We start from the raw sequence: 24,649 nt of genomic DNA, 5'->3' as shown, positions 1-24,649 counted from the left end.
CAGTCACAAAATTTATTAACGCATTATTTTTTTAACAAGTGTCATCAGCATGGAAGCATGTTCTCTGGAATGTTGGCCGAAGCATGAAGGGGCATACAAATGTTTAGCATATCTGGGAGGTAAATACCTTGCAATGCTGGCTACAAAAATCCCATGCGAATGCCTGTTCTCACTTTCTGGTGACACTGTAAATAAGAAGTGGGCAGCATTATCTCCTGTAAATGTAAACAAATTTGTTTGTCTTAGCAATTGGCTGAATGAGAAGTAGAACTGAGTGGACTTGTAGGCTCTAAAGTTTTGCATTGTTTTGGTTTTGAGTGCAGTTATGTAACAAAAATAATCTACATTTGTAAGTTGCACTTTCGCGATAAAGAGATTGCACTACAGTACTTGTATGAGGTGAATTGATAAACAAAAAGAAACAGTATTTTTCATTTTTACAGTGCAAATGTTTGTAATCAAAAATATTAAATGAGCAGTGTACACTTTGTATTCTGTGTTGTAAATGAAATCAATATATTTGAAAATGTGGAAAAACATCCACAAATATTTAATACATTTCAATTGGTATTCTGTTTAACAATGCGATTAATCAGGACTAATTTTTTTTTAGTTAAGCGTGAGTTAACGGCAATTAATCAACAGCCCTAGTAAAAATGTGTTCTCACTTGACCCTTCCACCACTTTCAAATGATCCAATTGGAAATCAAAGTTTGATGCACTTACACTGGTGTAACTCCTCTAACTTCAGTGGAGTTATTTAAATTGGTGTAAATGAAAAGTGAGATCAGAAATGGGCCTCAAGTTCCAAAGCTCTGTTAATAGTTTCATATTAAAGGGGTTGATAGAGCAAGGAACACTGAAGGAATGTAAGACACTGAAGGACACGCTGTTTGCAACAAATACTGTAAGATAAGATTTGCATGACTCCTACCAGCCAAATGCTATATTGGCTCATAGGGTTAGTTCACTTAATACATACGATTCTGGAATAAACAGTATCTGCAAATCTGACTTCTGGTTTGCTGCTAGTATAAAACTGATAGAGTTCAAACCAGGACTATAGTCTTAAAGATAAATGTTTGCTGAATTTAAATACAGTGCTAATTAAGAAACTGAATTTAAGGAAAAAGTATTGTGAATAAATGTATCAACCAGTCTGAACAACACACACTAGCTCTTCTTTCAGCTTTATACTATGAAACTGTAACTAGTTCTGTGTCAATCATGTAATAAAAGCTGAATTATCTTTAGAAAGACTTAAACTGATTTCTTAGTAGTATTAGCATGTAGCTGGCTTGAGAGAAATTCAAATTATGGTTAAACCAAACCACCTCTAGGCCTAGGGGCCAAATTTCTTCAATCTAGGCATTATATTGATGTTGAAAGATTTTGCTTCATCTGACTGTAGCCACACCTTTGTGACAAATAACTAAGTAACTTCATACCAAAGACTTTTCCTGCTAAATGTTTTAGCACAGGTAGTCTGTGAATTGATGGGCCAGAATTAATGTTGGTACTTGAGTGTTATGGAATTTCTCTTTGAAACGGTTATGTTCAAACTCTTAATAAAGGGGTGCTACTGTGATAGACTTGCAATATATATAAAGTAGCAGCTGAAGCTTCTCTGATAAAGTGGTTTTAAATACACCTAACTTTAGTCATCACAGTGTATAAACTGATAGTTTTAATTCATATAATGCCCTGTATCTGACAAGCAACAACTGCCCTGATGTAACTGTTTTACTGTGTTCAGGATATTAGTCACCTTCATAAAAACACCCCTTCTTGTGGCAATTTCATATAGGTGCCGGGTTCTGTTAGATATGTCTTACGAATTCAGTTTCAAGTATATATATTTTATATAATTATACTGGATAATGGTAGAAAAGCTCAATACTGTAGTTCTAAAACCCTAAAATGAATTAAAGTACAATAATTTTATCTTAAGACACTAGTTTCTTGTAATTATAAAATTAGATAAAATGAAGTGCAGTTAGAAATAAGTAGCCACTTATACTTCTAAAAATTAAATACAGTTCTTTTTTAAGCTATGCAAAAACCAGATATTTCAGGTCTCTGTCCCACTGCACGCAGGGTAGAAATGGAGTAACTTCTAGTTCTCCGGGGTAAAAGATTCAAAGGAGTGCCTCGGCCTTCCCAATTTCCAGTGCAAGCAGCAGCCCTCAGCACCTAGGCAGTTGGGACTGGTCCATACACGGTGCATTGCTTTCGCTTTGCATTGACTGTTTTTTTCTGTAAAAGCCTGGGAGAGGCACGGGCCAGGTAGCTTTAACCTTGCTGTAGCTATTGCGGTCCTCTCCGCCCCGACGGGGGCTAATCGCTAGGATTTTACAGCACTATGCTAGGGCAGCACGGCGCCCTAGTGCCCCCCTGGCCATCTCCAGGGGAGAATGCACCCAGCTCTGCAGCGCAGGCCCAGACTCCTCCCCTCAGGTGTAGACACCTTAGGGTGGAGCAAGGCTGTCTGCGTGTCCCCGAAAGGCGGAGGGCTGCACCCCAGCTCACGCGCCTATCATCTCACCCCCGGTTTTCCGGCTGCTGCCGAGAGAAGGGCGGTCGCCGGCCGGGCAATTAACGCCTATAGGGACTGGAAAAGTGGCCGGCAGGGGGCGGCCGTACCATGGCCCCGCCCCCCTCAGTGCTCCCTCGCCAGACACCGCCCCAAGCCGTGGAGCAGGAGTTCCAACAGCCCCGCCCCCCGAGCTCGCGCTGAGGAGGTGGAGCTTGCTCGCGACCAACCTCTTTAGCCGCTCGCGCGGCGTTCGAACTTTTCCGGGGAACGGCTCCCGCGCGTGAGCCGTATGACGCAACCCGATAGGTGGGGCTAATGGAGGCCAGAGGCGGGGTCTGTGGGCCGGCTGAGGCGGGAGAACTGCGATGGAGGTGTCAGTTAAGCTAAACGGGATCGGGGGGGGTTCAGCCGCTGGATGGGAGACCACGTGTCGGTGGAGGTCTGGGGCTCTCTGTGCTTCAGCTGACGGAGTGCAGCCAGGAGCTGCGAAACACGGTACGACCAGACTGTGTAAGTAGCACCCGGGAACGCGGGATTAGAGTTTCCTATCGGCTGGGGCTGCACTAAGCTGGAAGCTACGGGTGGGAGCTGCTGCTGCCGCACAGCGCGGACACTGACGTGGTATAAATCTCGTCAGGTGTCCCCGGTATTTCCCCAGCAAGGTGGCGACCCTGCCCAGCAGCCTCCCAACGGGGGCGCCTCTCGGGGATGAGGCCGGGCTGAGCTGAGTTCCCAGCGGTTCCCCAACCCTCGGATAACGGGCTACAGGTTCCGGAGCCGACCCCAGCCGCAGGGTACTGTGGAGCTCGGCGGGGGGCGCCCGGTCCCGGGCCTCCCCGCGGCCTGGTGAGCAGCCCTGAGGGCGACCTAGGACTGAAGCGCTGCGGCCCCGCGCTAACGGTGGGACGGCCAGGCGGTTCCCATCGGCCTGTGGGAGTCGGCAGCGCGAGCTTGGCCTGAGCCCCGCCCGGGGAGAGCGTTTCCCCTCAGACTGCCTGGCTGGCACCCCCAGCTCTGGGGAGGGAGGGAGTGAGTGAGGGGCTGCTCCGCTCGGCCCTTAGCGCCTGGGGTGGGGGGCTAGGAGAATGGAGGCTTGGCAAACTACAGGCAGGGAAGTGGTGCCAGGGCCAGGAAGTTGCCCCTGGGTGTGGAGAGAGTTAAGAGTCCTTGTGCTACAGGAAAGAATTTATCGGCAGCCCGTAAACAGAAGTCTCTTATGTTTCCTCAGTTTGACTGGGTGACTTGAGAGTATACTTGTACCAGAATTCATTGATGTATTTTTTTTTAACTCTTTTAGTGACCTCCGTGTACAAATAGGTCTTGGTGGACAGGCATGTAACACTTCAATTATCTGGAGCTTCTAAACTGAATCTTAAAGCTGTAGAAAATATTTATCAAGACCCAGTTTGCAAGTGGTGAACACCTGATCACAGAATACCTATGAATTCATCATTACCACTCTCAGCTTCACCCCAGGTAAAAAACAAACAAACAATGCTTTAAATATGTAGCATATACAGTTTGTTTAACAGGAAAGCACTCATTGAAGTGCAGAGAGCTTCAATCAAAACTGCTAGGTATTAGTTTTTCTTCAAACCATACATCAAAGTAAGATGGAGAACAGGCAGGATAAAGCATTCTTAGTAAAAAGAAACATTGTAACCTGTGCTAATTTAACATTAGTAGAATCCTGGAAACTGTACAGAAAGATGAATATCTGTGGGGATTGTTCTGTAAATTTAGGCTCTGATCTTACAGACACTTAAAATTCTTGTATAATTTCTTCAAGGAGATATTTTTAATTTTACTACCAATAGTAAAATTGTGTGTGTATGTATGTATGTATGTAAGTAAATGTTTGCGGGATTGAGGCCTGAGATAGCATCAGAGGCTGAACAGTTGTTTTGAGTTACTTTATTCTTCATCAGATAGTTTAGCATTTTGGGGGAGTATTCAAACCTTATTTATTTTATTTGGTTACACTAACGTTTATTAACTCTTCACAACTATTTGTGTATTTATCAAAGTATAAATGAGATCTCGGATGATCTGATTTCTGATGTGAAAAGATGTTTCATTTTAGATTAAATTTAAAGATGCTAACTAATTAGTTTGGGTGATTATTGCCACATTATCAATTCTTTGTTCTTTTAATGTTAGAATTTGTTTGGTCATTAAAAGTAAATTACTGTTTAGCTCTAACTTTAGGCTTTAATTGAACTATAAAAATGCAATTTCGTTGTGATTTTATGTTGAAATTTAGGAAGGCTCTAGTGCTCTCCTTGATTTTATTTTTGGTGATTTTAAATGGCTTATTTAAATGTTCGTTTTAAAAATACAAGTAGCCATCTCACAGCATTATATAAAGACATAACATGTTAATTAGTTTTTGTGATTAATTTCTTGTTGCTTGAATATGATGGGTTAGTTTTTTCTGTAGAATCCTAGCACAGACCTTGAGAGCAGCACCATTCAGAAACAGAGGAAAGAACTCCAGCTGTTAATAGCAGAACTGAAAGATCGTGATAAGGAGCTCAATGACATGGTTGCAGTACATCAGAGACAGCTGCTAGCCTGGGAAGATGATCGACAAAAAATACTGACTCTGGCAGAACGATGTAGCAGGCTAGAAAGTAAGTACTGTACAATGTAAGGCCCTGGTCCTGTCAGCAGATCCATGTGGGTAGATGCTTGTGCCCTTGCAGATCCCCCTCTGTGTGTGTAATGTTACAGCATGTAAAGGATGTTTTTTATTTTTTATTTTTTTCCCCCCCATCTTAAATGTAGTTGTCAGCATCCTTCCAGAGACAGCTTCCTCAGTGGTACTAAAATGGTCTGATTATTGATTGGCAGGAGATGTACCTGATGATTTGATAATCTTTTCCTTCTCAATCCACATGCTGATTCCATGAATCCTTACTAGTGAGAAGTATCATTTAAAAACAATTGAATCATAAAATATGTAGGAAAAAACATAATGTTGTAAATCATATCTTAGGAGTGTACTATAGTTTATTGCTACATTAAAGCAAGAGTGTCCTTAACTTAGCTATTTGGAAATTTTTTATTTATTTTTTTCTGAATCAATCTCTCTTGTTTTTTAAACATTCCCTGGATTATTTGGATTTTACCATCTTCCTTTCTATCCCACAGAAATCTAGCTGCTCTTCCTAGGACAGGGGTAGGCAACCTATGGCACGCATGCCAAAGGCGGCACGCAAGCTGATTTTCAGTGGCACTCACACTGCCCGGGTCCTGGCCACCGGTCTGGGGGGCTCTGCATTTTAATTTTAATTTAAATGAAGCTTCTTAAACATTTTATAAACCTTACTTACTTTACATACAACAATAGTTTAGTTATATATTATAGACTCATAGAAAGAGATCTTCTAAAAACGTTAAAATGTATTACTGGCACGCAAAACCTTAAATTAGAGTGAATAAATGAAGACTCGGCACACCACTTCTGAAAGGTTGCCGACCCCTGTCCTAGGATATCCTTATCTAACAGCCACTTTTAACTTTATTATAAAAATAATTTGGTCTTTTGAGTATTGTGGAGTTTAATTTTCAAGTCACAACCTGCTACTGAAAGTTCAACCTAGTTGGGGTGCAGCTTAAATTGTGACTGTCACTTTTTGTGTTCAACCATTTGCTGTCCCCTTATCCTCAATGGTGTGTCTTCCTCTATCAGCCCCACAGGGTACTTTATTTTTGACCTCTTCTCTCACTAACTTTCCCCTCTACATTCTCTGAACATTAAGGGTGTAGGGATTTTTGTGTATTTTAGCAATGAGATTTTTAGCTCTGTACTATCAGGAATTTAGTGCGCATCTGTGACATCATCAGGAAGGCACTGCCAGCCAATCAGAATGAGACTGTGCGATCTGTGTCCTCATCCATGTTCAAATGGTATCTCACAACAGAATTAATATTCTATGTGTCTTAGATTACCATGGAAATACTAGAATGTCATGGAGGGAAGGATCTCTTTAGAGCTTATTAAAAGATGATTTGTTGTAGCAATTCTAAAACCAGCAAGATCCTTTGCACTTCTGAAAGAAACTATTACGTGAAAACAGTTATAATTTTTGTTTTAAGGAACTGTAAATTTGCTTCATTAATATAACCTGTATAGCATTTATTTAAAATACATATTTATATTGATTAATTCTCTCTGCAAACTCAAAAATGTACAATTACGTAGGGAAGAAATATGTCAGGTAAAAATCGATAAGTCTACTTCAGGTTTATGCAACTGTGCATCCATTTCTAGAAATTAAATGTGTGTTCTTTTACTTTAAAATGCTGTGTTAAAGTACTTCTACTTTTTAAAAGATGGTGTGTGAAATATAATTTAAACTATTTGCTCACAATAAATACCTGATTTCTTTCCTCAGATGAACTACACAAAAGAAATGAGATGATAAGAACACTAACACAAAGATTAAAGGTCTTAGAATCTCAGCAGAATGATCGTAGGACAACACTTGAAAATACTCAACAGAAGCTTCAGGAGCTGTCTCAAAAAGCAACAGATGCAACTCTTCATTGTCAGGCCCTGGAGGTAGGTCTTGATTAATGGCCTGACTTTGCATTCCTTGTGTGCATACAACTCCCACTGAAGTCTGCGGGTATTTTCTGCTTATGACTGCAGATTTAGGCTTCTATATTGTTCTTGTCTTTGGGTCAAATAACACTAGGTTAAGATATTACACTCAAAGTTTTGTGATTGCTGTCTCTATTTGAGAGGTTTCTGAGGAGCGCCACTTACCAGTGTGGGGATGCCAAAACTGCAGCCCTTAAATTGACCAACTACAGTACTTGCAATTTTATTATGAACAGTTTTAGAAAGCCATCTCTATAACTTTTAAGTCACTATCATGGATTATAAAATCTTGTCATCAGTTTAAAGGTATGTAAGTAATTAAAACTGTAGGTTTTTTTTTTTTTTTTTTTTATGTCTTTGTTCATTTGGCAATGATACCTATATCTATCTAAAACACAATTTAAAAATACTATCACAATATAGTTCAGTAATACTTTGCATTTTCTGTATCCTCTCGTACCTGATGATCTTTATAAATGTGAAGTGTCACAAAAGCTCTGTGAGGCTGATAGGTGGTAGCATAACCGTTTTACAAATGGATAAACAGAGGCATAGATTGGGTAAGAGACTTGGCTGTGATCGTAGGAAAGAGCTGGGAATAGTACCCAGGAGTCCTAACTCCTAATCCCCTGTTCTAACCAGTATACTATAATACAGAATGAGAAATCCATAAATTTAGCTCTGATATATACTAGCTGAACAATGCAGAGCTGCCTCCTTCTCTGTTCCCTTCCTGGATCTTGGAATAGTGTTTCCCAAACTTGGTGTTTCAATATCTAGGAATTTCTGGTCCTTGCTGTTTGTGTTTTTTTTTGTTTTTGTTCTTAATTCTTTTTTAAAGGTAAGTGAACTGTTAATGGTATTAAGATTCATTTTTAAGAGTCCTGTTTTTTCCCTCCAAAACTTGTGGCTATTTAAATGGTGATTTACATCTTCAAAGCTATTTATAAATTCTTTCACCACCCCTCCTCATTTTACAGATGGCTAGTCTAATGCACAGAGGAGATATGACTTGTCAAAAGTAAGAATGTAAATTGGAGAACAACCAGGATTAGAATTTAGGAACAACTGGCTCCCAAGCCCCAGTTTCTACTCTCTAAACTATGTTGCCTCCCTCTTAACTTTAAATGAGAGTTGTGCCTCTTGATGTTGAATTACTGAAAGATTATTTAGTAACAGTGTAACTAGTCACTAGTTGATACTCTTTTCCTTCTATTTATTAGGAGAAAAATCAAAGTCTCAACTGTTCAGTGTTGGAGCTGTCTGCTAAAATAGGCCAGTTACAAGCTAGAGAACAGGAACTCATTACAATGCTAAAGCTAAAGGTAACATCTGTCATCTTCTCACTCCATGCCCAAAGTATCTGAACAAAACTCCAATGCCGTTATCAAATGTGGTGTGATCAGATTGCTGGATGGTTGACTTGATTGAAAGTGGAAAAATCTTCAATGAACCAGAAACCCACGTATTCAGAAAGTATAGTGGACTTCAGAAATGGAGTTTACAGATTGTTCAGAATTCAGAGCAAGTCTTCTCCAAATCAGCATGAGACTGTTAATAGAGTGGGAAGCTTTCACTATTGCATCTGCATCTACCAGACAAAATGAGAAGACCTAGAAGAGGAGGAGATGATGATAGAAAAAATATTGAAGTATGCTTTATTTTCATATTTTTGTAGGACAAAGATATACTTGAAGCAACCAAACACATTACTGAATTTACATCTAAATTTAAAAAGTTGGAAAGTGCATTGCGTGCAGCTAAGATGGGGGAATCCAGTATCAATAAAGAAAAGCAGGATTTCAAACTGAGACTGAAACAACTAACATTTGAAATGAATAAATTAAAAGGTAAGTAATATAACTGACACCTACTCCACTGTAAATCTGAGTGCATGCTTTTTCACTCAAGAACACACTTTATTTTAAAGATGACCTCAGTGAAAAGACGAAAGAAAATAATGTGCAGCGGGAAGAAATCATACGCCTCAAACAAGAAAACAACTACTTGAAGAATGAGCTCGTACTTAATGGTGAGTGAAGGGCTTTAGTGCCCAACTGTCGATGGGTCAGAGGTTTTCAGATTGTGGTCTGTGCAACACTTGCTGGTGGTCTAGAGAGCTATCTCATCATAGCCTTCCCTTTATTGTTACCTGTTAGCTTCTATTAAAAGAAGCTAAAAGTATATTCGTAGTATTGCTTTTCTACTAAAGCTATTTATGTAGTTGCCACAGGGATCTTATGTGAGCATGAATGGGAGGGAAGGTGGTTATTTGGATTGTAAATGGGGGGGATAGGTGGTTCAGGGAGACAGTCTCTGTGTTAAAATGTTTGAGACCCTCTGATCTAATGTGTTAGTAACATAGGTAAACACGAGTGACATTTTCCCCCCTTCTCACACAACTGTATAGAAAATGGTGAAACAAAAACAAAAAAAGACTCTCTTAAACCTAGAGCGAATAAAAAGACAAGAGTCTGCAACATGGCTGGGGCTGGACTTGTGAGGTGCTCAGTGCCTTCAGCTTCTCCGATTAGCAGCAAGCAAATGTTGGAAAGGAGGGAGAGTGTTCATTTGGCTGCTATTCTCCCTTAATGAACTCTCTTGGTTTAAAATGCCTTAACATGAAGACCTGAATAACAAAAAGGAGTGATTCACTTTGCTTTTGAGTATAGATAGTGCTGTTACTGTACTGCAGCAAAATAGTACTAAGAGAATGGCAAATTGCTGCTCTTCCATACTTCAAAATGTACAATGGAGGTTGAAAAGACTAAATAACAGATTCTGTCCCCTGCTGTGGGGAGCTTTAAGCCTCTGACCTCCCCCATCTAATCTGCGCCAAGCATTGACCCCTCGCGTGTTTAAAATCATACTAGCAGCTGTTTCCCCCCACACAGACACAAAGTTGGAATTTATTACTGAGTTTGTTTTTCATAAAGGAATCTTAAAATATAAAAACAAAGATAAGACAGTGAGTGATGGTAATGTATTTTAAAAACTATTGCTAGAAATTTTAGCAAAGTTGGGTGCCTGTTCAGGTGAAAAAACATGCCTGAATGTTTTATTTAGTTGGTCCGTGAGTTATAGCATGAGTGTCTTGTTCATGAAAAAGCATTGTGTTGATCTTGAGACTTTTAGGTTAATATTACTTTTTATGACATTCTCTCTTGTGTGTATTTGAGATTTCTCTTGGCTGTATTTAGTTTTTCACTTTGATTTCTATGGGAAAAATAATTGGTTTTAATCCACTTTTGTTTAAAACAGTTGAGAAAGCAAATAGACAAGATCAACTTCTTCAATCTGCCAAATCTAAACAAGTCCGGACCAACACAGAACTGTCCAATTTGCGGCAGGTATGATCCTCATTGCATTTCTTTTCTGTGTTTATGAAAGTAGCTTTCAGTAATAACATTTGTCTATAGAGAACTATATACAAATAAATAGAATTAACAGTTCAATTAAGTAATAAAATTTTGTTCACTATTGCTAAATCATGAACCCACTGTAGATCTTGAGCTGCTTATGACTAGGAACCTATGGTATAAATCCCTCTTTTTTTTTTTTACATGCTGATTATAGTAACTAAAGGTTAGAGCACTGATTTATGTCAAAATGTTTGGTGCTGTGACAAATAAGGTCCATATCCCACACCGACTTAGGCATGTGCTCAGCTTCACCCATTGGGAGGAGTCGCACCTGCCCAGTGTAAAGTTAAGCACATGCATGAGTTTTTTGCAGAATTGGGGCTTAAGTCTAGGGGAAAAAATGACCACAAATTAAAATAAACTACTTTACCAAATATGTATTGCTTTGATATTTAATAAAATACATTTTCAGAATAATTTGTCATTATCTGGGGAATTAAATTTTAAAAATTGTGGGCCTCGTTTTCTGAGGTGCTGAGCACCCACAGCTCCTATTAAAGCAAATGGGAGCTGAGAGTGTTCCACACCTTGGAAAATCAGATCCTTTATGACTGAAGTGAATTCACTTGGTATTAAGGGGCACTGTGTTGCTAGATGTGCTGTCCTTTTCCAGAAGAGAGTTAAAGCCAGTGTCCTGATGACTTGTGATCATTTTAAAGATTCCATGGCACTTTTTGTAAGTGTAGCAGTGTTTAGTCCCTGTGTTGATCATAATTCAACGCTGTAACTTTTATTCGGTCTATACAATTTCCACTTAGTATTAATTGAATATCGTGTTACGTACTTCTTGCCTTACAATGTTTTGTGGTATTGTCATATTTTGCTAAGCAGCTACTGTGTGTGTGTGTGTGTGTGTGTGTGTGTGTGTGTTTTTAAACCCCCAATCAGGGATGGCTGCATTTTTAATAGGGTTTAAAGTAATTCCTAGGTAGAGCCAAATCTTACATTCCCATTTACCCCCAACTCCCATTGGAAATGCAGGATCAGGCACGTTTTTTGTTTGAATATCAGTGTTGGTTTGTAAAATGCCCTGGAGATCTTTTGAGATGAAAAGCAATATATTAATGTAAGATGGCATAATATTCCTTGTTCTTCAGCGTTTCACTAACTGTTTTATCACTGTCTGGAAGTAGATCTATGTAAAACAGCAGCATGATCTACAATTTCTTCATTTCAACTTGGAGAGTTCTCAAGAATTATGGCAGAAACACAAGGGGGAGGCACACGAAACAAAGTAAGTTTGGTGATGTGGCTTTCATAATTATTTAAGGAGAGAATCAATCATGTATGACATATTTAGTATTCTAAAAAATAATGTATAATACTTCAACACTTTTTTATATGTTAAAATATGACATCTCTGGCCTGTGAGCCACAATACTGTTCTCATGTAGTTTTCCGTTATGTGGTCAAGAGACATAGTGTATGTTAGTCACAGACTAGAGCATAAGCTCTGAGTCAGACAACTACTCCTGTGTAAGAAATAAAAATTTATAAAATCAGATTACATAAACTATTAGAGTAAACGTAACAAATCTAGTCATAAAGGTTTCCAGTAAAATAAGCCATAGTATAGTGAATAATAGTCATTTTTACCATCTCTTTATGCCCGCTTAATCATTCTACCTTGTAACATATTTATTTAATGAATTTGATCCCTACTAGTGTTTCAGATTATGTTAAGTGCCTGTCAGGCTTCTGGGGCTTCCTTGGTGGTTTTTTTAAATTAGTCAAGATTAAGTTAGTGTCTTCAGAAAAGTAGCTGGAAGCACGTTAGAGTATTCTTCTAGTGGATGTACCTTACGCTACTCTTAGCCACGTACTTTTAGCTGCATGCTTTTCCTCAAAAACAGTGTAGAATTCACTTTTTTTTTTTTCCCACCAAATGACTTTTATTCCTAATGCCTGTTGTTTGTACATTGGTTACATGTACAGTATAAAGCTTATATTTTCTCTCACCTTTAATATTTTTTTTATTTATATATTGAATGTCCACAGTGGTTCTCAACCTGTGGTCTGCAGACCCCCGTGGGGGTCTGCAGATTATGTCTGATTTCCAAAGGGGTCTGTACCTTCATTTGAATTTTTTTCGGGGGTCCACAGATGAAAAAATGTTGATAACCACTGTCCTAGATGAAACTTTCCTTGTTTCCCAGGATGAAGTCAATCCTGAGAGACTGATACATTGGTGTCCATTCCTCTCTCTTTTGTGAAACTGCTAAAGAGCGGTCTGGAGATATGGAGCAGCATAAAACTGGCCAATTAATATAGTGTCTAATTTTTAAAAATTCAAATGGCTTTTGTTTTCAGTCTGGAAAATCAGAGCACAATTTATAGTTTCAAGTAGAATTTCTACGGTGTATAATATGGGTAAAATATAAAAAGACTCTGTTCCTGATCCTGCAGTGTACAATGCATGGATTGACAGCCCTGCCAGAGCGGTTCTGTGTAGGCACAGACCTTTGCCTGTGTATCGCACATCTAGCACAGGATGAAGCCACAATCCTACAAAGTGTGGCTTATACCAAATACAATTCACATATTAAATGCAATATTTATAACTAGAGTTCTTTATCATGCCATTGTAGCATAGGTTTGGTATTATCAGACCTTGAAAGTAGCAACGAAAAAGACACAGTTAGCAGTGAAGGCACTCAGAAGATACCTAAGGAATATGGGACTACACAAACTCAGAAATGCAGTCTAAAAAAAATCTGTAATATGTGTGAAGCAGAGAATAGCCAGCTAATTAATGTGTCAGACATGGAGGAAAGTACCTCGGCTCACTTAAGTCGGCTTCAGAAAATCTTTAAAGGCTTATCACGTGGACAAAAGACTTTGTTTATGGAAGATGAAAAGCACAATGCTTCGGTAAGCACAGATGAACTAGACAGCAGAACTGTATCTGATAGAAACAGTATGAGGTCTGTGGAAGGCAGGGAAACAACATCTCAAACTTCACAAGATGTATTTCTAAGCAGAGACCAACAAAACTTTGGAGCATCTTTACCTATACACGAGCATTGGCTCAACTTCAGTCCTCATTTAGATTCGTTGAATTGCTGGCGTCCTGGGTCAAAGCAGTCTGACAGAACTGATGTTGAATGTAATGATCAGACAGAGACAGTGGGAATTTTATGTGACCGAAAAAGCAGAGCGTCTCCTGGTACATTTCCCATAGATGAATCTGGCTTCTGTACTCTTAACTCCATCATAGATAAAGCTGCATGTTATAAGCCAGTAACAGATCTCGAATGGATGCAGATTTTCAGACCCATAGAAGGAGATGGAAATGTGTGGTGCAGAGCAGTTTGCAACTGTCCCAAGACTGCACATGGAATAAAAAGTACCAGCTTAAAAAGGTTATGTATTTGTTACATTTGAAAACCCAAATATATAGATACAGCTGTAATTATGTAGAAATCTGGACTACCTCTTGACAACTTTTATTTAACCTGTACAAGATTTAAAATAATCCATATTAAGTTTTAAAGGAAGACTAGCAACTTGAAACTTAGTAAATTTAAAAGAAATTACGTAGTTTCAAGTATCCCATTTTCCTGTTTTTATAAGTTTTTGTTTTCTCCGGTTGTGAGAGACCCAGACAAACAAGGGAAGCTCTGAAATTGACTACACAATGTGCTGTCAAATGCACAAAACATCAAATTAAGGGGGAAGAATGGATTTTTTATTTTATTTTATTTTTTGTTTAAAAAAAAAAACACGTTTGGTTATAGCGTTACCTAAACAAAATCTTCACACAGAAGAGGGATTCTTTTTAAGATGGTGCCTTTTAAGGCAGATATAAAATCTAGTCGCTGTGTGAAGTTTTTATTGCCTTTTTTGATCTCATTTGGCAACTCAATAAGTGCCTGGAAAAGGATGTAAAATCCATGCCTCTTTTTACATCTTCTGCTTCAAATTAAGTCACCTTAGTTGAGGAAAGAAAATGAAATAACTTGTAAGTTTAATAATAAACCGAACCCATAGCTTAATATGGTGTTGATCCCACAATAATCTTAGTTGTCTGACCCATTTATTGATCTTTAGATCCCTGTGTCGTATTAGAAAAAATTGAGATGTAGTCAGAGGCCAGTGGGATGGAGAATGAATTTCTGCATATTGAGAAGTTTTAAAGAAATACTGGTATATTTTTGCAGGCTTTGGGAGCCCTCTAAGGAAACATTTATGTACGTAGTGTTATGCTGACAATAGGCAAGGAAATTCAAAGCTCTAACTATTCTGATGGATATACCATGACAGCAGCTGTTCACTGAGGAGCACTTCCCTTCAGTTTCCCTCCTCAGATTGCCTAATTTTTTTCAGTTATCAACATTATTGTACAAGGACTTAATCCTTTGGATCACTTTACAGAGAATTCATCCCTATTCCCACTTAGCTCTCCCTAGACACAGAAGAGGCCCATCTTTTCAGCTGGTGTAAATCAGCTAGCACAATTGACTGCAATAGATTTACACTGATTCACACTAGTTGAGGATCTTGCCCAGAGAATATATTCCAACATCCAATTGTATGAACTTTATGTAGGGGCATGTCTAAGGTACTGACTCTCTCTTTCTTGTTTGTTTAAAACAACCCAACAAACGTTGTATAGGTCCATTTCACTTCAGGGACAAAAGGTTGATGAATAGGCATCCGTTTGAAATGGAATGCTTTTCTGGAGCATTCCCACATAGCTTAGTTTTTGCATTTGTAAACTAGTTTTTTTTATTTGGTTAAAGTTACTTCGTACTGTTCCTAAATCATCTCTCTCCCCCTCTAGTCCCCTTTCTTCTACCTCCTCCCTCCCACCCACCCCAAAAAACAAAAACCTTGCACCCTTTCCTAGGAACCACTACACTCCCATTCCAGTGAATTCCTGGTTGAGAAGTAGAGTTATAAACTTTAACTTAATCCCTTTGCCTCTGCCCCCGAAAAGTCACACTTGGGAACAGATTCAACCTTGGTAGTGCAGGGAAGAGCAGATGTCATTTCCTTCTGCCAGTGAAGGCCACTCTACCTAGCATGGGTTTTGCCCCGTGGGGTGCAGGTGGTGCTTCTACTGTTGCCCTCCCCAGAGGATTTTTCTTCATAGGAGCCCAACGGATGGAAGATGTGCTGTCCTGGCCACCTCCATTTCCCAGCCAGTGCTATCCACTTTTGGAATCTGCACTAAATGCTTATTTGCCCCTTGGATGAGGGGAGGTTGAAGGTACCTTTTGCCACCACAAACCTGCTCACTGTGAATTTACTGTTGCTTGGGGCCTTTGCTAGGGTTTGCACTCTTATCCAGGGCTTGCCTCTTGTTTCTGTAGTCTCTTGGTGATAGCTTAATTGGGTACTCAGTCGGCAAAGGAGGGTGCTTCTCTTGTCAGTCCATCTGACATTTTGGCATGAGTCATTGCAGTTTTTGTAATAACTGGCAAGAGGGATCTTAACTCAGCTGATGAACTGCCATATTTTATCACGAGAGATTGTGAAATGTGATACTGATGGAGTAATCGCTATTTTCTATACTACAGTGACTTTATTTCTGTTGTACCAACAGTTGCTGCATTTTGTCTAATGGACGTGAACGCGGGTTATATTTTTGAAGTTAGAGCACGAGACTGGTTGCTCACTGTACTATTGCTGGCCTGTGCTCCGTTTTGGTTTAAACAAGGCCCATTTGTATCTTGAACCAAACCACGCATGCCAAATTCAAGCCTGTTCATTTCCTTTTCCCATTCCCCACCCTGTCTTCTTCAAAGCTGGATCACAGTGTGGAATGACCTCCTAAACCAAGAGTGGCAGGCCCTCAACTTCTCATCATTCATATCCCTCCTAAAGAGTTCCTTCTTCTAAAAGGCTCACAAACGTTGGTGCATGTCAGTCAAATGCACTCTGGGCTGCACCATTTTATAAGCGGGTAACTAAAATTAAACAAAACCGTTCTGAGATAACGTGTTCCTTTGGGGCTTTTAGGGACTGTCTGTATTGGCCCTGTAAAGTGTGGTGCTTAATGAATGTCAGGTTACATGTAAAAATGCATGCTGCTATTTGGTAAATCCCTGTAGATGCAGAAATGTGTCCAAAAAGGTGCTTTTGCTTATTAGAGAGGATCACCGGAAAACATGCTGAAGGATGGTCACTTCTTAATTTTTAACTTTTTAAAATAAGAATAATACACAACATTTAAAAAGCTCCATTAAAGTGAAATTGATTCATTTAGCAGCTGGAAATAAACAAGTCCTTGCACAGCTAGAAACTACTAGTAAACCCCTGAACCCACATGTAAACAACTGTGAATAAGCTGCAGACTACACTAGACATTCTGTGTAAGCAGACCACAGGATGCAGGTGATCTTATTTATTGTTTAGAATCATTGCAACTTGCTGGCTTTCAGTGTCTCAAACATCTAGTTAGAGTGCTAGTACAGTGCGTTTCCTGTGCTGCTCTGTGTGAATGGACTGATTTCTGGTTGGCTGAAGGTTTTTATTTTTTTTTTTTTGTAAAACTTTAATTAGTAACTGGCTGGATAAACTACAGAGCAGTCAGAGGTTTGCATAGATTTCATGTGGTGTATTGTGACAATATGTTTTGTCGTCTTGAAGTATGGTAGTTTCCCCCTATCCTTGAGCAATATTCTTATCAAGGGCAGAAAGTAAAATTAATTTTTATTAGAGAAAGAAAGAATGTGTAACGTTCAGTTCCTTGATGTGCTCATTGTGGGAGATCCTAGTGTTGAACTGAAAGTAAGTGTGCTAGAGAGGGCTTTGTGGCGCTATGGTTGAGTATCCTGATAGTAGCGGGTTAGTGCTTGGACACTGGTATTGTGTTGGGTGTAACTATTGCCTTAACTTATAATTTAATTTGCTTTTGTAATATGTGGTGGTGTGAAGAAATATACTTGAGCAACCTGAATCCTAAATTATTATTATTATTTTTTTGTATGTGGAATTATGTATAGGTTGAAGTCCTTTGGCATAAAAAAGCTTTACATACATATAAAATATTAGTGATATCAACTTTGGAATTTTCTCTCTTCTTAGTATACTACCTTTTCTAATAAGTGATGGTCTAAAGTTCAGCAGAGAAAGCTGAAAGTATAAAGAGATGATGCTGCATGTGAAGTTCTAGGCTGAAAAGGTCTTGCATGCTGTTGGGGGTGTGTCCAAAGGTCAGGCCTGATTTTACACTGCCTGATGTTTACCTCCTGACAGAGCTGAAACAATACACCTTTATGCATATTATATGCATCCGAAGAAGTGGGTTGTAGCCCACGAAAGCTTATGCTCTAATATATTTGTTAGTCTCTAAGGTGCCACAAGTACTCCTGTTATTTTTGCAAATACACCTTTAGCTTCACGCTCTGAAACCCTATCCAGGCAGTTGAGTGTTAGCTGTAGTTACAATTTCTCATAAATTGTATTTAAATTCTGTCCCCCCTACCCACGATCACCCAAAAAACCCAATGTAGTCAAGGGTGGGAGGAAGCTGAACAGTGATATCCAAAGTGGGGAAATAACTTTTTAAACTCTTAAAATTTTCACTTTAATATTTAAAGCTACATTTTTAGACTTGTTTAAAGGAGGTTTTTAATAAGGGAATAGGTGGAGGCAGAAAATGAAAGCATGGGGTGCTGCTTTCATTTAGATATTTTGAGAGGTACCTTGATATTTTTTGTGCTGTCATTTAAGGTAAACATGCTAAGCATATGCTTCGCATATCTGCTGCTTCATGGAAGTATTTCAGGATTCCTCTGTTATACTCCGAAAATAAGGTTGGATCCATCAAAGCACTTAAGCATGTGAATAACTTTGAGAGTAATGTCATTGACTTAGTTATACATGTACTTGACGGCTTTGCTGGATCAAGGCCTAAGTATATTTATGTTTCATTATGACTTTTCTTAGTGATTTTACTGGTGATATTGTTTCAGGAAATATCTTAATTTTATTGACAGTGAAGAACGTGTGGATCTGAATTCCTTTTACTTGGACTCTCCCTGTTTGACGTCCACACAGAAGAGAGATGGGCCCCAGAAATGTGAGAGATTGTTCGATGCAGACCTCCCTTCAGAGATCAGTAACTTATCAGTGATTCAGTCAGCAAATAAGTGCACCAGTCCTACTATCAACTATGTCAGTATCTAGCTTCATAATGTGGTACATTAGTTTTAGGATGGCTAAGAGTGAATTTAAGAGTGGGTTTGTCTGGTTTTTATTTTCTCCTTTTTATCTATGAAGTAAATTAGACTTTTAGAAAGAGTTTTAAAGAGTATTGTCAAATCACAAATCATGTTGAGAAAACCTGTGTGTGTTTTTACACACTGAGCTATAGATTATTAAAACTGGAATCACTTGAAGTCTCACTTGTCATGTCTGTGCCTTTTAAAAATATTTGGTTCTGCTTAGTCAATTAAAATAATAATTTCACTTCCAGTTTCCCACCATGAGTTAGCATGATGTTGCAGTATTTAGGCTACAAATGCTGCAGGGAAAATGATGCTGGCCTTATTGATGGTGCCAGCATAGGGGGCAAAGCCAGAGGGTCTCCCCTTTGCATCAGGGACCAGGTAATAGCAAGCATGCTTGCAAAGCGCTAGTCACCATTAGTCAATCCCAGTAAATTTTGGGATCTGAGATTGAGTGGGTGCTACTATTAGAGGTTGTTCCTTTGTTCTGCTTGCTGACCGGAAACTTCTTCCCTCCCTCCCATCTCTCTATTCATATTCTTCTTAGTCATTACAATATTGCTGTTGCGTGGTTATAATATGCTTTTGCACTGTCTTGATTCCAAGTGTTGCCAGTCTGTTTGCTTTTTGGGTTGTGCGGGTTGGATTTATTTATAGATTGCAGGCAATGTTGAGTAGATTTCTATTTGCACCTTTTGTGGGCTTTGTTCTGTCCATCTGATAAGGATTGCAACTCAAGCTTGATCCTAGGAGCAGGAGGTTAGTTCACCATTCCCACATGGGAGACTTCAAATCAGTCATTTAAAACTGTTGGGGCAGGCATGAGTTGTCTCCTGGTCCCTCTCAGATCTGGTATATCCCCAAATTCCCATTCCTTACATATTGGGCATCAACCCACCATTCTGTTTCAGTATCATTTGGGTCTGTGGGAACCCCATTGTGTGCGAAAATGAGCAATAACCCAGCACAGCACTTTGTGAGGTGTCATTTAGGCTAACTGAAGACCTAATAGGCCTAGATCCTAATCCTAGGCCTAAGAATTAAGCATGCCTCTCTAAATCTGGAGATATGCTGCTTGTTTATAAGTATAGAAATGGGGAGGATCACATTTTCAGTTACCACCAGCTGACTCTCCTTTCAGCAGCTGCCAGGACAATTGCTTTATTGAAACTAGTAAGAAATTTGCTGTCTCTTCATCTATTTGAAACACTAGTGTTGTGGGGTTTGTTTTTTTTTGGTCTCCTCATTGGCACCTGTCTTTAATAGTAATGGGGGGGGGGGTGCATAGCTATATGAAACCTGTTACCCTGCACAGACCTTTCAATGGAAATATTAGCATTTACATTTGTAACAATTACAGATTCTGGAATGGCATTGTATGGTACACTGTATTTCAAAGTTAAAGTTTTTTGTTTTGTTTTTATTAAATAATGCCCAGTGATAATTCTTCACATTTGCAACCAGTGAACATGTTTTAAAATTATCATTTAATAACTTTGGTTCAATTTCTGTTTCTTCTAGGACTCCTGTTCACCAACAAGTAAGCTCCAGCGTTTGCTGGCTGAGTCTCGACAGATGGTTGCTGATCTGGAGCTTAGCACGCTGCTCCACATTAGCCCCTGTTGCAGTCCCGACAGCAGCAGTGTTAATATGGTATTTATCACTTTAATATGGCTAGATTTAGAATGTTGGGAAGAGTTACTCTGAACATTTTTTTCCTTTTGCTTGGCTTGCACTATGATATGGACACAGTACTCTTAACACTTTACTGATGAGGAAAATGATTGGATATTTATGATAAAGTGTCTGAGCCAAATTTGGCTCAATCTTGCACCCCTCCGTCTTCATATGATCAGGACAGAATTTGGCTTATGTTTCTAAACACAGGGAAGGAGGGGAAGTTGTTTTGGAGCAACTTGTGGCAGAACAGCAGATAATGAACATAATTCTGATCTTAACTCATCCTTATCTTCTTATGCTTGGTATCATTTTTGGGGAGGAAGGTGATATCAGAGATTAATGTGTGGTATATATGATCTGTTCTGGTACAGGCATAAATCAGACAGCATAAATACTCATTTTTTAACAGGTTAATTTCTTTAGTTTTCATTGCAAGATTAAAGATAATGTATTAAGTCACAATGGAAATGCATGAATATAATCTGTATGCAGTTATCACAGAAGAAGATCTTATCAGTGTGCCCTATTAGGAAGATTCTGTACACAGAATATTGACATATTAAACTTGTTGTATGAGCTGTCTTCAAACCTGAAGATTTAAAACTTTGATCTAGTTTCAAAATAGTTTTTAAAAACTATATTTAACAGGGTTTATCCTAATCTACACTGGCCAACTAACCTGTCTTGAAATGGAGTTCACTGAGGCTGTTTTTAAATTTGGGCTTTATACCAATTAAGGCATGATTTTAAAGGATCCAACATAAGCCTTTGGCAGGTGTAAGTTTGTCCCTGCTGAGTTATGTTCTCTTAATTTTAGTTATTTTCTGCTGTCAGCTGGGGGGACAGTTACAAATAAAATCTCAATCATTATAATTCATTATTCTAGGTGTAAATGAAACTCTTCTTCTACCTCTTTGCCTTATGTACTCATCATCACATTTCAAATCTCATCTCAAAATTATTTTTCTCCCTAGCCTATACCTATTAATTTCACACTCCTGCTACAATTTTATTTTTACATCATCATTGTATTGTTTTTTGCATGAAAGATTCTCTACAAAATAGCACTGTATTAGGTGCTGTCTTAGTGGTAGATTGCTCAATTAGGGCAGATAAATGCATATGCCATATACCCTACTTCTCGGGTGAAAAGAAAAAGGTGGGAAAGAATGAGATGAGTTGAAGAGCACATAATTACTTTTCTCCAGTTTTGAACTCTGCAGCTGTGTCAATTTTTATGATCCACTATGAAGTTAAGTCTGTACTTAATCTTGTTACTTTATATTATAGACAACAGAACTTACAGAAGCTCTTTGCAAAGTGCAACTGCCAGCTATGGAAGAAAGTGAGACAAAACTTTCACTGTTTTCTTTATGATCTTGAGTAAGTCTTTGTTTTTTTTTTCTTCTATTTTTTATTTTGTAATGTTTACAAATGCAGCAATAACATGTATGTATTTTTTTTTTCACTTAAGATGGGCCTAGTACAAAGCTCTAAGTGCATCTACAATAAAACCCATATACATGAGACACATAGCAGCAAACGGATGTTAGCTAATGCAGCCAATAACTCCTCAGACTTCTCCCTCTGAAAAACCCTGGGCAGTTAGGCCTGGCAACTCAAGCCCTGATCCTGCAATTCATTGCATGTGGGTGATGGTCTGTGCCGCACAGAGCCCCACTGAAATTAGTGAATCTCTGGGAGGGCACAGCAATTCTTTCCATGTGCAGCAGATTGCAGGATGAAGGCCTGAGGCATTACTGGACCAAAGAAGTGGGGAGTGAATTCTGGAGTCAGGGTCCTTTATTGAGAATGTTCTGCTCTGTCCCCAGCTCCCAGAACTGGAAATCTAGAGATGGTCATATGGAGCTGACCTCAAGCCTCAGGGAAATAAGTCTGACTCTAACGTGAAATCTATGATAGTTTTTTGTTTTGTTTTGTTTTTGGTCTCTTTCTTCTTCTCTCTTCCTCCCCCTCCCTCCAAAAAAAAAAAACAACAACCCCCGCCGTTTGCTACCACCAGTCCAGCACAACCAATTGGAGTACTAGTGTAGACAAGGGACTTGCAGCCGGCAATTTAAGCACCATGTTGTCTAGATCTATTCTGAGCTGGGTGAGATAACTTGGTTAAATGCTGCCTGGGATATGAACCAGAGTTAGTAACATAGGAAAAATGTTCAATTAAAAAAAGCCCATTATAGATGCAGCCAAAGATGTATAGAATTTAAGCCATTATGGGCTTTATGTCAATACCAACAGCCTGACTTGCATCTGGAAACCAGTCTGGCCCTGAGTGCAGATGTGATGTGCTCAAGAGGCAATTCACTGCAAAATGCTGAGCAGCTTGAGCCTGATCCAGCAAAGCACCAAGAACCTGTTTAACTTTAAGCATGTGGGTGATCTAATTTACTTCAGCCAAGAGAGTACTGAAGAAAGGAACTTGTCCACAATCACTCACTGCAAATCCTTAACAAATACTCCTAGAGACCGTTTAAACTCCCTTAAAAATTGATATAACTGAATCTAAAATAATCATCACAAAGTTTATAGCAGACCAGAAATAACTTTAATGTATGCTTGTACATTTTTATTTAGAGACATAATCAATTAATGTTAACTGCTTTGAAATCCTCAGCTGGAAGGTGCTCTGTCTTAATTTCCTATTTAATTGCCAAAGCTTTGGCCATCTTGGGCTTCATCAGTCTGTCATTTTTCCTCTGGGAAAGAGAATCATTTGGAGGGAGTCTAAAAGCCCTAAAACAGGTGAAAGCAATGAGAAAAATGATATGTTAAGCTCTTGGTAGCTATGGCATGCACCATTGCTTGTAAATCCTGACTCTCGGGATTACACAGGGCAAAAAGGAGTAGGCCTTGTGCAATGAGAATTGCAGACTTGTTAGGCGTTTACACAGAAATGAAAAGAATGTATGTAGCGACCCTCCAGTCATGTCCCTGAGGGAGACTGCTGATATGCACTTCACTCTATAAAATAATGTTTTTTTCCCTCTTGACATCTCATGTCTTTACTGGTATTTCTATTCCTTATGCCATGAAAAATAATTCAGTGTTGTAGTTTTAAATTTGTACTATTAGTAATAGTAGTAGTAACTTTTCAATATGTTTTTAACTGAGTTCTCTTCCCTTCCCACCCCCCCCTTAACCAGATTCCTTGCATGTTATCTGGAAGAAACAAAGATGACATCCTTACTATCTGGCAAGAACAAAGAAGATGTCCTTATTAATTTAAAATACATTTTGAAAACTGAAGATCATTACCACATATAAGCTACAATGAACAGTTACTAACTAACTAACTAAATGACCCGTTATTTGGTCATACCTCTCATGAATGTTTGAAAATTTTGCAAGTGCCAAAAAGATATGACCGTATGCTGGAATGTATTCTATATTTGTGAATAATAACTTAGAATTATGCTAAGATGAAAAACTGCTTTTTTTATAGATCAGTACTCAGGTTAAATGCTAGTTTGTTTTTAAAGTAAGAATATAAAATGCGTAATTGTTTACTCCATAAAGGTGACATATTTTTTTAAATATAGAACTATTTTTATTACTACTTCCATAGTTGTGCATATTTGGTATTTACAATGTATAACAGCAAAGTGTTAACTCCTGTTTGTCCATTGTTATAGTTCTGGACATTTTGCCATGTAAATAGATATGAATAATGTTTATAAGAAGTTGCTAATTAGTGAAGTAACCAGGATATACCTCCTACATTGCTGAAATTTACAAAACCCTTCACCCACAAGATGGGCAAAATAACTCTTCCCCAGTCATGAGCTATTTATTCTAACACAAGCTTCTTATAAGATCATGCGTTGATATGCATGTTTTTAGCAGTATATGACATGGATTTAATGTGTAGTCTTTTTAAATATTTTAACTATGCCTGGTGTATCTGTGACCATCAGAAAAGTAGAAACGACTCATTATTGCATTTGAAAATATTTTTAACCAAAACAAAAGGCCATACAACCTAATAAATACCATTTTTTCACTTCTTAATCTCTTCCTTACATCTTAGTTTTGACATTTAACCAGTTATTGACCACGAATGTACTAGGTCTCAAATCTAGCATCACAGCTCTATCATGCATAAACCCTGGCTCATTCTGTGGCACTGGTGGGAGGGAAGGATCCCTGCTCTGAGATTCGCATGACAAGAACTAGTTTCAAACAAACTTTCAAATTAATTTTTTAA

At 38.6% G+C, this 24,649-nt stretch overlaps 1 protein-coding gene across 1 annotated transcript; it reads left to right on the top strand.

Annotated features, from left to right (window-relative positions):
• The first annotated feature begins 2,890 nt into the window (after nt 1–2,890).
• On the top strand, nt 2,891–24,435 carry CCDC62 (coiled-coil domain containing 62). The gene is made up of 14 exons (XM_065417779.1): nt 2,891–3,046; nt 3,834–4,012; nt 4,977–5,169; nt 6,937–7,103; nt 8,369–8,470; nt 8,824–8,995; nt 9,076–9,177; nt 10,407–10,495; nt 11,701–11,801; nt 13,156–13,929; nt 18,514–18,691; nt 20,266–20,397; nt 21,715–21,807; nt 23,589–24,435. Exons 2-13 carry the CDS (start codon nt 3,977–3,979, stop codon nt 21,799–21,801), a joined length of 2,133 nt encoding a protein of 710 aa, XP_065273851.1. The 5' UTR covers nt 2,891–3,046; nt 3,834–3,976; the 3' UTR covers nt 21,802–21,807; nt 23,589–24,435.
• Nucleotides 24,436–24,649: the final 214 nt, after the last annotated feature.

Source organism: Emys orbicularis, chromosome 16, assembly GCF_028017835.1.
Source record: "Emys orbicularis isolate rEmyOrb1 chromosome 16, rEmyOrb1.hap1, whole genome shotgun sequence".
Taxonomy (NCBI): Eukaryota; Metazoa; Chordata; order Testudines; family Emydidae; genus Emys; species Emys orbicularis.
The sequence above is the reverse complement of the archived record's forward strand: the minus strand, read 5'-3'. Positions and strand labels throughout refer to the sequence as shown.